At 59.4% G+C, this 11533-nt stretch overlaps 1 protein-coding gene across 1 annotated transcript; it reads left to right on the forward strand.

Annotated features, from left to right (window-relative positions):
• Window positions 1-1267: 1267 nt before the first annotated feature.
• Window positions 1268-3733, forward strand: TMEM270 (transmembrane protein 270; the record flags this gene model as incomplete). Its single annotated transcript, XM_082669870.1, has 3 exons — window positions 1268-1318; window positions 2875-3294; window positions 3437-3733. The coding sequence occupies 3 exons, from the start codon at window positions 1268-1270 to the stop codon at window positions 3731-3733; spliced, it is 768 nt and encodes a 255-aa protein (XP_082525996.1).
• Window positions 3734-11533: the final 7800 nt, after the last annotated feature.

Below are 11533 nucleotides of genomic sequence, written 5' to 3' on the forward strand. Positions count from 1 at the left end.
GTTGGAATCATCCTGTCCCCTCTGCCCGGACCATCGTTCATACTTTCTTCTCTGGAAAACTCCTACACATCCTTCAAAACTTAGCTCAAGGTGGCCTTTCTGAAGCCTCAGCGACCCCTCAGGGACATAGCGTTGGAGACATAGAGGGTGGGTAGGGGAGGGGCAAGGGCAGAGGACAGAGTGGAGGGACTTTGCACGCTTTACCCTCTGGGCCCCTGCTGTTGCCCCGTGGGGAGGAAACAAATGGGTGAACAGGACTTGCCCTGGGCAAAGGTTGTCTTTGACCTTCCAGGGACTCATTATGGCAGGTTGCCATGTACAGCTGGGCGGGTTGTATACTGCACAAGGGTCCTGGCCGAGGAGGGTAGCGAGACTGAAATCGCGCTGTGTGCCAGGGCAGAGGGGCCCTCTGCTCACGGTGCCCTGCACTCACAGGATCCTGCCACCAGAGGGCGTCTTTAAAAAATTTCTAAAAGGTGTGAGAGCCTCATCTTGCAGCATCTTGGGGCATCTGCTGGGACCCAGACAGGAAAACAATGCAGGAAACGCTGTGATCAAGGTTCTGGATTCTCCCAGATTTCTAAGCCTTTGACCCTGATCCATGGCTCCAGAAACCTCTCTGAGATGCTCCAGGCAGCCTGTGGCCCTGAGGGGTTTCACTCAGACAAGTGCCCCTTTTCCCTCTGAGAATGCCTCTCTCCAGGATCCTCTGGGCACATTTTCTCTCTCCTGCCCTCCTCTAACTGAATCTCAGAACCCACTGACACATCACTAACATCGTAGAATAAAGGTCACAGCCGCACTTCTCTGCTTCTGTGACTGGGGACCAACCTTTAGCAAAATGCAAGAAGGATGGATGGGGGGGTTAGGTAGGAGATTTCAGATTTGGGTGGCTGAGGCTTCCATCTGCCTCCAAACATTTTGTCACCTGAGGCCCTGGGGGTGAAGATTTCTGTATCCCAGGCGTTTGCTCCTTCGGGATTTGGAAGGACGTGGGAAGGCACAGCGCCCATACGCTGCCTTGGCCGCCCATGCTGGGTGGACGGGAGGTTCGTGGAGTTGATGTCCCTGGGAGCAGTCTCCAATTAGGAAGTCGACAGGATGTGGAAGACAAATACCCCCGTTTCCGTTCAGCAATGGGATGGGAGGCAGGTAAAGGAGAGCCTTTTGCGGCAGCTGGGTCCCCATGGTAACTTGGCCCCCACCCTGCAGTATCTGTGAGGTCACCCTGCCTCTCCCACCTGGAGGGGGGGTAGGAGGGACAGACATGGAGTCCGTCCCTCCGGTCAAATCCAGCCTTTGGGGACTCTCCGCACTGGTGAGTGGGGTTTGGGGGGGAGGGGGTGAGGGCCACCTCAGAGCTGCTGGACTCCGCAGGTGAAACAAGGTGGCTGCCTCCCTCCCGGAGTAATCCGACAGTTCTCAGAAGCCCCACCCACAAGCCACAGTGCTAGAATTTTCTCTATAGAGGGTCACTCCTGTGGGTTAAGTTTCGCCCGTCCCATCTGTCTTTTTCAAACATGCAAATGCTGACCATTGGGGTCACGTCTCCAAATCACAACTCCTCAGTGGGCTGAGTTATCAGAAAAGGGTCTCCTGTGGCAGAGAAAGGGGAGATTACACAGGGCAGTAGAGAGACAGACATGGCTGGATTGGAATCTCAGCTGCTCTACTCTTTAGCTGTGTGACTTGGGGCAAATTGCTCCACCTCTTTGAGCCTCTGTTTCCTCTCCTGTAGCCTATCTTATAGGATCATGTGGGATATGACAGGTTTCTCTCCTTCCTGGTTTCTACCTCACGAGCTGAGGGGTGGAGGTGCAGCTCCTGTTTCCATCTTGATTCCCCTCCTAGCTGGACCCCTGGACCTCCTTCCTTTCTCAGCATTGCTCCACCCCCTTGGCTCTGCTGATCCCGCCCACAGTGGGGCACACAGCCAACCCCGGGTGACTGCCTTCCACACCACTGTACCCTAGGGCCCCAGGTGGTCCTCTGGACCAGAGCATGTGGGGTCCGGATTGGTGGGTTGGCGATGCTTTGCGGTTGGAGGCTTTAGGGCTCTGATGAGGGGCTGTTCAGCTCCAGGACTCCAGTGAGTCTCATTTCCAGCCTCTTTCCCCATCCAGGCCCACTCTTTCTCCCAGTGGATGGGAGACATCACATCTACCTTGTCACCCAGGACAGGAATCTGGACATCTTCTTGTGTTCCCCCTCCTTAGCCCTCACAGTAGGTCAGTCATTCATTCTGTCACTGTCCCTGTGCCTCACAACTGTCTACCCCTAATGGCACAGCCTTTGTCCCCAGCTGCCCTCATGACACCAAGAGGCAACTGATAAGAAGGAATCCCAGGTGCTCGGGAGAAGGAAATGCCCTGGGTTCAAATCCTGCAGGATTAGAGGGCTGAGGGCAATCGTCATTCCTTATATAATGATGATGATGATAATAGATCAACCTCCTTCAGTCTGGAGGTTTGTAAATAACCATTTAAACCCAAAGGAAAGGGAATTCCTCGGTGGTCCAGTTGTTAGGGCTCAGCGCTTTCACTGCCATCAGCCTGGGTTCGATCCCTGGTCAGGGAACTAAGATCCCGCAAGCTGCCTAGTGCTACAAAAACAAAATGCAAAACACAAAACAAACAAAAACAACCCAAAGGAAAGAAAATCAAATATAATATGAAACACTTCTAAAGCTCCCTCCTGAGAATGGAGTCCTTCCAAGTGACAAATAAAGATCGTTCTTGTGGGGGTGGGGATTGAGGGGGGAGGGCACGGCCCAGGGCGGCCTGGCATCCCCACCCCCACAATAAAACTTGGGACAGGGAGGGCCCCTGCCGCAGGTGAGTGGCAACGGGTGGTGATTGTCTCCTCCTCCTGCAGCTGGCCCAGAACCGGGCCCACCTCTGCAATTTCCTGCCCCTCAAGACCACCCTCTTTAACCGCTGGCTGTCAGGGCTGACCCAGGAGGCCCAGGGGTCCCACCCACCCGCCAAGATCTCAGCCTGCCCCGTGGGCCGGGTTCTACAGGCTGGGCTGACACTGATAGAAGTCCCTGTGTGGCTGGTGCGTCGGGCGCCCAGGCTGGTGTGGGCAGGCGTGCTGGGCTGTGCCCGGGCCTCGGGCCTGGCCCTGAAGCGGCTGGGTGCCTGGGAGCAGCTGGGCCTCTCTGCGGCCACCTGGACAGACCTGCTCTTGTCATATCTGCACGGCCTGATGCTGGCTGCCGGGCTGCTTCTACTGCCGACCTGGAGACTGTGCCAGAAAGCCCACTGCTGCAGCCTGGGCCGGCTGCCCAGGAAGGTGGGTGGGGTGGGTGTGGGACAGGCTGGGGAGGGCAGGCCTGGGGCACTGGGCCTGGGCTGGGCGGGGACGGAGGCTGGCAGCAGGTAGTACAGCGTGTGAGCTCCTGGCCGTCACCTGCCCATCCACCTGCCCCTCCCAGGCTCTGCTGGAGAACTGCGTAGTGCTGGGGACACCGGCGCTGCTGAAGCGTCTGCACTGCGGTGTGGAGAGCATGGCGGCACTCACCTCCTGGCACCTGGCCTACTTTGTCACCTGGACCACCTGCCTCGCCTCCCACCTGCTGCAGGCTGCCTTTGAGCACACAGCCCAGCTGGCCCAGGTCCAGGAGGCTGAGCCCCAGAAGGCCTTGGGGCTCTTGTGTGAGTCCCCGCTCCCTGAGCCCCTGGCCCCCGAGGCTGGGCCAGTCCTGCCAGAGCCTGGAGCTCCTGTAGAATAAACATGTGCCCATCTGCCTCTCCTGTCTGATCCGGCCTCGGGTCTCACTCTCTGTCCCTCTTCCGTACTGGGCTGGGGGTGTGTGTATGTGTGTGCGTGAGCGCTCGGGCGTGTGTGTGGGTGCATGCGTGTCCTAGGGCTGCCTCTGGGAAGGAAGTTACCTCCGGTGAGCACCTGGTATGTGCCAGGTAACCCTTGCAGACACTTTCCACACATAATTTTGTTTAAACCACTGACCAGCACAGGTATCCAGATGAGAAAACGGAGCCCAGAAGGTTGAACCTTCCCAAGGTCCCAGAGTAAGTCAGGGGAAGGGCCTGCACTGGACCCAAGGTTTCTTCATTTCCTAGAACCCCTAACTTCATCGAGGTCCATGTCCCTGCTTCTCAAAGACTTGGTGCTCAAGGCTTTAGGGATGATGGGTACTTAGAGACTCTGGCCTCTGGGGGGTGCCAGGTCCTCACATTTCAGAGACTTAGAAAATTCCTTTGAGGAGTAGTTACTCCTGGGCCAGTCTGAAACTAGCCCATGCATCCACTCACATACTTGGCCACTCATTTTCCCACCCACCCATCCAACCATCCATCCATCCGTCCACCCACACACACACCTACGCACCCATCCACCCGCTCACCCACAAATCCATCCGCAGACCCAGCTCCTCCAGGGAGGGGGAAACACCCGGTATCTCAGCACTCAGCCCTAGCTGCTCAGGTGCCACTGAAGGGGTGCTGACTAGCCAATGCAAGCTCAGGCTGCAGTGGGTCAGATCCCCCTGACGGCGCTCTTAGGTGAGTGATTCTGTGAGAGGAGGGGAGGGACGGTTTCTTGGGAGTTAGCGATCACCGCTTACTCATTCCCAAGCCTGACGGCGGTGTGAGTGTGGGAAGACATTCTAGAGAGCTCTGCCCTGCTTTCTCCTTCTCCATTCTGGTTCCCAGGGAAGTTAGGGCTGGATTCCTGCCCTGCCTCTCATGTAAACCTGCAGATGGCCCAGGCTGGGTGTGGGGTGAACTTCCAGGCCCTTCTTCTGAGTCCGAGGGGGCAGGCCTGGCCTGCCCCCGTGGGGAGACTCTGAAGGGCTCCCAGCTGGCCGACCAGGCAGAGCACCTGCTGGGGAAGGCCCTGCAAGGTCCTGGTGAAGGGGTCAGCACAGCTGGGATTCCAGAACCCACACACAGCACGCAGGGAAAGCTGAGGGCAGAAGTGTGTGACATTGGCCCACTGCTGAAGGTGGGGACGGGGGGGATGGGAAGGAGGCCCCAGAGCAGGCCTGTGGAGCTGAATGGCCTTTGAGCTGCCAGGGACCAAGATGGTCCTTGACAGCGCTGTGGCCTGGGGGTGGGGTGGGGGGCGGGGGAGGTGGGAGGCAGCGAGCAGGTGGAGAGGGGCCTCAAAGGCCAAGAATGGAGGGAGGTGGCAAGTACCTGTGCCACCTGGGAGAGAGGACAAGATCCGGGATGGAGCTGGGAACCAGTGATGAGACTCGTGCAGCCCTTGGCAGTGGACGGGGGTGGAGGGTCATGGGGGGTGAAGGGGAGGGGGGGGTATTTTTTCCTTCTACTAAAAAAATGTTGTTGTTGTTGTTTTAATTACCTGAAGTACAGAGATGTTAAGGTAAAACTCTTTCCTTTTCTCTAGTTCTAAACTTCTGAGAAACAGGGTCAGCTGTGTGTGGACTATCTCTCCAGTCACAACATAGATGCAAACCTGCGTGCATGCACTCAATGCGCCTATAGATTGTACTGACAGGGATCCAGTCACACTATACGTATCGTTAGGCCTCCCCTCCGGGCCTCAGTTTCCATGTCTGTGCAATGTCGGTGACCTGGTGATCCCTGATGAGACAGCCAGCGTTCAGGGGACCCCAATATCCTGGACGCCCCAGCTGGGAGTTAGTTGGTCGCCAGCTGGACAGGAGGGGCCGGCCTGCGCCGCTCCGTTGGGCTCTTAACGTGAGCTGAGATCTGGCTGTATGAAGCTTACAGCTCCAGGCCCTGAACATAAGTCCTCCCGGGCCTTCCAGGGGCCCTGGCATCAGGGGGCCAGGGCTTGGGAAGACGGGGGGAAGGTGTGAATCTGCCCTTGGCTTTTCCTCACAGGCAGTGGGAAGATCAGAGGCCTCTTGGGGTCAGGCAGCCTCAGGTTTGAATCCTGGACCCACCACTTCGTCTGTGTGACCTTGGGCAAGTCCTTAATCACGCGAGCCTCAGTTTCCCCACCTGGGAACAGGTACAACTGTAGCCTTGGGCCTCACTGGGCTGTGCTGGGCCTCTGCATGAACTGTACCAGGCCTGGTGCGGGAGACGCTGGGAACCGCAGCTCCCTCTCCTGGGCATGCGGCCTTCCCAGGGGCCACGGGGACCTTGTTCTGAGGTCGAGAGGGCGGGCGATCAGTCCATCTGTCTCAGGCCTGAGAGTGTGGAGGGGCCCTGGCCTGATGGAGGAAAACAAGTGGGGGACGGTGGGCGGGAGGTGCAGGCAGGGTGGGGGGACTGGCTGCAGGGCTGGCCAGCAGCTCCACGCAATCTGTCTGCTATGCAGTCCCAGGCCTGGCCTGTATTTATTTATGCTGAGCGTGTATTTATATCAGCCCCTTTCTCATTAATAGGGCAGGAAATGGCTGGAATTGTTACATACCTGGCGGCCCAGGGGTCCCACTGAGCCAAGACACACAGGCCCTGGACGCCCAGCCGTGCTTGTGAGGGACCCTCCTGCTCAGCCCCAGGCCTAGGTCCCTGGCCTTTCATTGACCCCCCCCCCCCCCGCCCCGTGCACTGAGCACCCATCTACTTCCTTGGGATCCTAGTCACCCCCTGAGCCCACAGCCCTCAGAGCGGGGCTCATTTCAGGTCTGTCCCTGTCCTCCAGCTCCTGACCCCATCTGAACCCCGGGAGGGCCAGTGGTGTCAAGGTGCATCTCGGAGGATGGGGGAGTACTGGGCAGACCCTGGGCAGAACAGCGAGAGTATGGGATGAGAAGTCAGGGGATGGGATCCTGGAGTCCCGGCGTGGGGCTCTGGGCAGAGGAGGAAGTGAGGGGATGTGAGAGGACCAGCCTGAGGCTTGGGGGTCATCCCAGGGCTCTGTTCCCCACCAAGCTTGGACAGACCCTGCAGCCCACGGAGGGTGTGTCTGTGTTTACCACCCAGCAGGGGTCCGACAGGGGGTGGGGCTCATCCGCGTCTTGCCTTCTGGGCAACCATGGCTAAATGAGGCTTCTCCACTCAGGGCCCGGCAGCCCCCTCCTGGGCTCTCACGCTGCGCGCAGAGTCAAGCCAACATCGCTCTCCAGGCCCCAGCTCTTGGGCGCGGGCCCCAGGTGGGGCTGCCAGAGCTGCGAGGCGCGGCCCCCTCTCCAGAGCTCTCGCCTGACATAACCTATTAGTGCATCTCGCCTCGGGGCAGCTGGGCCTGCCCACCCCTCTCCTCGGTTGGGCCCAGAGGCCTCCTCTAGGCTGGGATTCCCAGCAGCTGCTGGGGTCAGGTGGGCCTGACCTCCAACCTCTGCCCACTGTGGCCGCCATGCCCTCCTGGTTCAAGAGTCCAGAGCTGGGGCCACTGTGCAGACGTGGGGACTGAAGCTTGAAGAGGGTGAGGGGCTTTCTGAGGTCCTGCCCTCGGCCTCCAGCCTTGCCCTCTCGGCCGCACGGCTGGGGTCTGCTGGAAGCCGTGGGGGAGGGCGGCTCCGGACACTGAGGAGGGGCTGCCGCAGGGGCCTCTGGGCTCCTCTAGGCTGTCCCATCATAAGGACAGATGTGCTATGTGGGGAGAGGAGGGCCAGGCCAGGGACGGTACCCCCTCGGGGCTCCCTTAGGACGGCTTTCCTCAGACACTGTGTTGATCCCCCAGCCTGCAGACCCCCAAGCCCGGGCCACGGGCTGGTCCCTGGTCCTCCAGCCCTGCCTGGCCTAGCCCGGGCTCCTCCGGGAGCTCCCATCTCCGAGATGGGGACACCGCACCCGCACAGGAGCTGTGGGGAACCTGGGTGGCAGGTAAGGAGTTTGCACGCGGCTTGCATACAGTGGTGCTCAGTGAGCAGAAGCACCCCTTTTTTTTTTTTTGGGCGCTGCCACGTGGCATGCAGGATCCTTAGTTCCCGGACCAGGGATCGAACCCATGCCCCCTGCAGGGGAAGCAGGGAGGCTTGTCCATTGGACCGCTAGGGAAGTCCCCAGAAGCACCTCTTTCCAGCTTGATGGCTGAGAGCCTGGGGTCAGGGGCAGAGGGGCGCAGTGGTCTGGGGTCTCTTGCCTAGCTGGGCTCCTGTCCCTCCAGTCCCCAGGGGAGCACCACTGTTTGGAGGAGGAGGCTGAGGGACGGGGCCTCCAGAGCAAGGTTTCATCCTCTGAGATTCTCCTGGGGCTGCACTGTGTCCCCGCACCCCAGGGACGCTGCCTCAATGGGCAGGGCAGCGTCCCCTCCCACTGCTGCCCCAGCAAAGCCCTAGGTCACCTAAGTCTGTGGCTGGGAGTGTCTGGGTAGGGGTGGGGAGAGGCAGACATCCAGCCCTGGAAGCTGCACCCCCCAACAAGCTGCCTGTAGTCTGAGGGACTTCAGACCCTTTGTTCCCATTGGGGTCCTGCCTGTCCCTGACTAGCATGACCCTGGGCAGGTCCCTGGGCCCTGTCCCTGCTCATGAAATGAGGCAGGGGCCTCTGGGCGCTGTGGCTCCTGGGTCAAAGTTCTAGTGAATCCTGAATCCCTCTCGGCCCCGAGGCCTGTGGGCTAGGGTTCGGGGTGCTGGAGAGGGTGTGAGGAGGGAGGCCCTTTGGCCCAGGCCTCAAAACCCCAGGGCCCTCCTGCTGTGACAGCACACATCTGGAGCTGCGTCCCGTCCCCACCCCAGGCCCACATCTGGAGCCCAAAGCCGGCTAGCGGCTAAACATGGAGCGTTTGGGCCCCGAAGAGCCTGCTCCCAGGTTAACGCAGCGCATCTGGCCCCTGGCTGCTGCTCTGCTGTGTCTCCACAGCGGAATGCTGGCTGCACATCTGGAGGCCGGAGCCCTGTGGCCATCCCGCCTCACCCCACGCCCAGAGGGAGTGGAGTTGGTGCTGCCTGGAGTGCCCTGCCCTGAGGTGGGGTTCCGGTGTGTCGAGGGCTCCCTCTTCCCTTCTGATGTCATAGCTCACAGGGCTTCTCCTGGGGGCTGCCTTGGGAATAGCTGAGTTTGGACATAATGTAGACACATGTCCCCTGATGGGAGTGGTGACAGCTGCCGCTCTGCACCAACTCAACCGGCAGCCACGTGGCATTGTTTGAAGGAGCCTGTAGGGCCTCCAGGATTGCCTGCCTGCCCACCCCCTCCTGGGGTGCCTAGGGTGCTGCAGGGTGAACCACCCATGGGCTGACAGTGGGACTTCACTGGGTCCCTGTCACGGAGCACACCTCACATGTGCCCACCTGTCACTTCCTTTCTACCCCCTTCTCTGCCAATACATGTGCTTGGCAGGATGGGGTTAGAAGTTTCCAGAGGCCCCAGACTCAGAGAAGAGAGCCTGGAAAAGCAGGTGGCCTGAGGGAACTGGGGCTGGTATGTGGGACAGACCACCTCGGGGCAAGGGGCTCCTGGGGCAGAGACACAGCATGGGGTCTCCCGGGGGGAGAAGGCAGGTCTGGGTTGGAGGAAGCTCTCACGCCATGGGCACTGCCCAGTGGTGGCCTGGACTGGCTCTTCCTCAATGGGGGACATGACCCTTCTGACCCCACTGGGGCCATGGGACCCTAAGGAGTGAAAGAATGTGGGATTCTCAAGTGATTGTGGTAGTGAGCTCCCTGTCACAGGGGGATCCAAGCTGGCAGGGCTGCTTACCGTCAGGAAGATGGCAGAGGCTGTTCTCACAAAGAGCCCAAAGCTGCGTTAGATAGCTTTCTATCACTGTACTCCAACCCTATAATTCCAAGCATCTAGAATTCTGAGACTCCTTGCCTTCTACGACAGGAGGCACAAACTACCATGGGGTGGAGGCCAGATATTTGGCATGGAGGGTGGGGTGGGGGGAAGCAGAGGAGAGAGGCACTGGGAATGCAGAGAAGCGTTGCCAGCCTGTGGCCCGGGGCTGAGGGCTTCGCTGCCTCCCCGCCCAGAATGGCCTCCGCTCTGGTGCTGGCCCAGCCTCCGGGGCCTGGGATGTGAGCACAGAGCCGCCGGTTCTGCATCCTGTGGTCAAGTTTTATTGGAGCATCACTGGCCCCAGTTGAAAGGAATCCTTCATTTGCCGTCGCCTCCAGCCTGGAGGCCCAGGGAGCAACACGCAGTTTAGACCACAGAGCTTCATCCCTCCTCGTGCACCTCCGGACTCATGGAAAATCTGAGTCAACAAACATGCAAGACGGAGACACAAATAAAAAATAACGAGGGCAAACATTTACTGAGTATTCACCAGGGGCCAGATACAGTTCTGAGGCCTTTACTTGTATTAACTCCTTCCAGCCTCCCTGGAATGGGGTACCGTTGTCGTCATTAATCCATTTTACAGACGGGAGCCCGAGGCTTAAGGTCCTCTCAGCCGTTGGGTGGCAGAGCTGGGGTTCAAACCGGGTGGTCTGCCTCCAAAGTCTGTGTCCTTAACCACTGCTCCTCCCTGCCACTCTGCAAGTGGGGTGGGTGGGGAAGACAGAGAGCAGAGGTAGAGATGGATGGGGTTGGGGCGTGGGGCGCTGAGGGCTCTGAGGCCCTGAGAAGGGATGCTGCCATGCCCAGCCCAGGAGGGGAAGCAGACCAGCTCAGTTACAGGGGTCATCCTGTCCTGTCCCCCAGGCCTTCAGATGAGGTGTCGGGCATCCAAGGGTGGTCCCCTGCCTTGTCAAGCCTTCCAAAGTCAGAGGCAGGCTTTGCCAGTGTTGGAGCTGGTTCCCCGGGCTCTCCTGGAAGGCAAGAACCTGGGGCTGCTAGGGCTGCTAGGGTCAGCCCTGAGCCTACCTGCTCTGTGGCCAGTGTCCCGGGGGGACACCTGCTCCTGAGGTGGGGGCAGTTTCTGGAAGGTCACTCAGAGCTTCCAGGGCTGGGGCTGGCGTTCTCCATGGATGTGAACATGTGTAGGGGGCTTCCCTCTGTCCACCTCTGCTGCCATCTGACCTGCCAGAGGAACTAGGCAGACAGCAGGAAGAGAGGGCATTCTGGGGCCGTGGGCCTCATCTGCGGACAACTCAGACAGACCTTCCTTGTCCCACTGGTACCTTCTTCTTCTTCTTGTTTTCTTTTGGCCGCGCTGAGCAGGTTGCCGGGTCTTGGTTCCCCGACCAGGGATTGAACCCGGGCCAGACAGTGAAAGCTCAGAGTCCTAATCACTGGACCTCCAGGGAAGTCCCCACTGGTACCTTGTAATAACGTCTCTCACCCAGAGCGCCTGCCCGTCTTAGGCACGAACAAAACAGCCATCCTCACTGGGTACTTCCTTTGTTCCAGTCACCACTGTGAGGACTTGGCCATAATGGAATATCTCACTTCATCCCCACAACTGTGTCAGGAAGGCGTTATTATCACCCCCATTTTACAGATGAAGAGACTGAGGCTCAGAGAAGGGAAATCACTTCTCCACACAGCTAAGTGATTCACATCTAGGGCTGCCTGACACCCCCACCCCTCACTGAGCCCCTAATTCCCGCCCCTACCACGAGGGCTGGGAAGAAACCTACCCAGGCCAGGTTTCCCAGAGCCCCAGACCGATGCCCCCTGTACCCTAGCTGGGCTGGCCGGGGGCCGAGGAGGAAAACAATGGGAGAGAAAGGGAGCGGAAACCCTCTGGAAGTGAGCGGGGAGGGAAGCCAGGCTGCCAGGGGGTTCTGGACAGGCTGGGT

The sequence above is a fragment of the Grampus griseus genome (genome assembly GCF_964374135.1).
Source record: "Grampus griseus genome assembly, chromosome: 14".
NCBI lineage: Eukaryota > Metazoa > Chordata > Mammalia > Artiodactyla > Delphinidae > Grampus > Grampus griseus.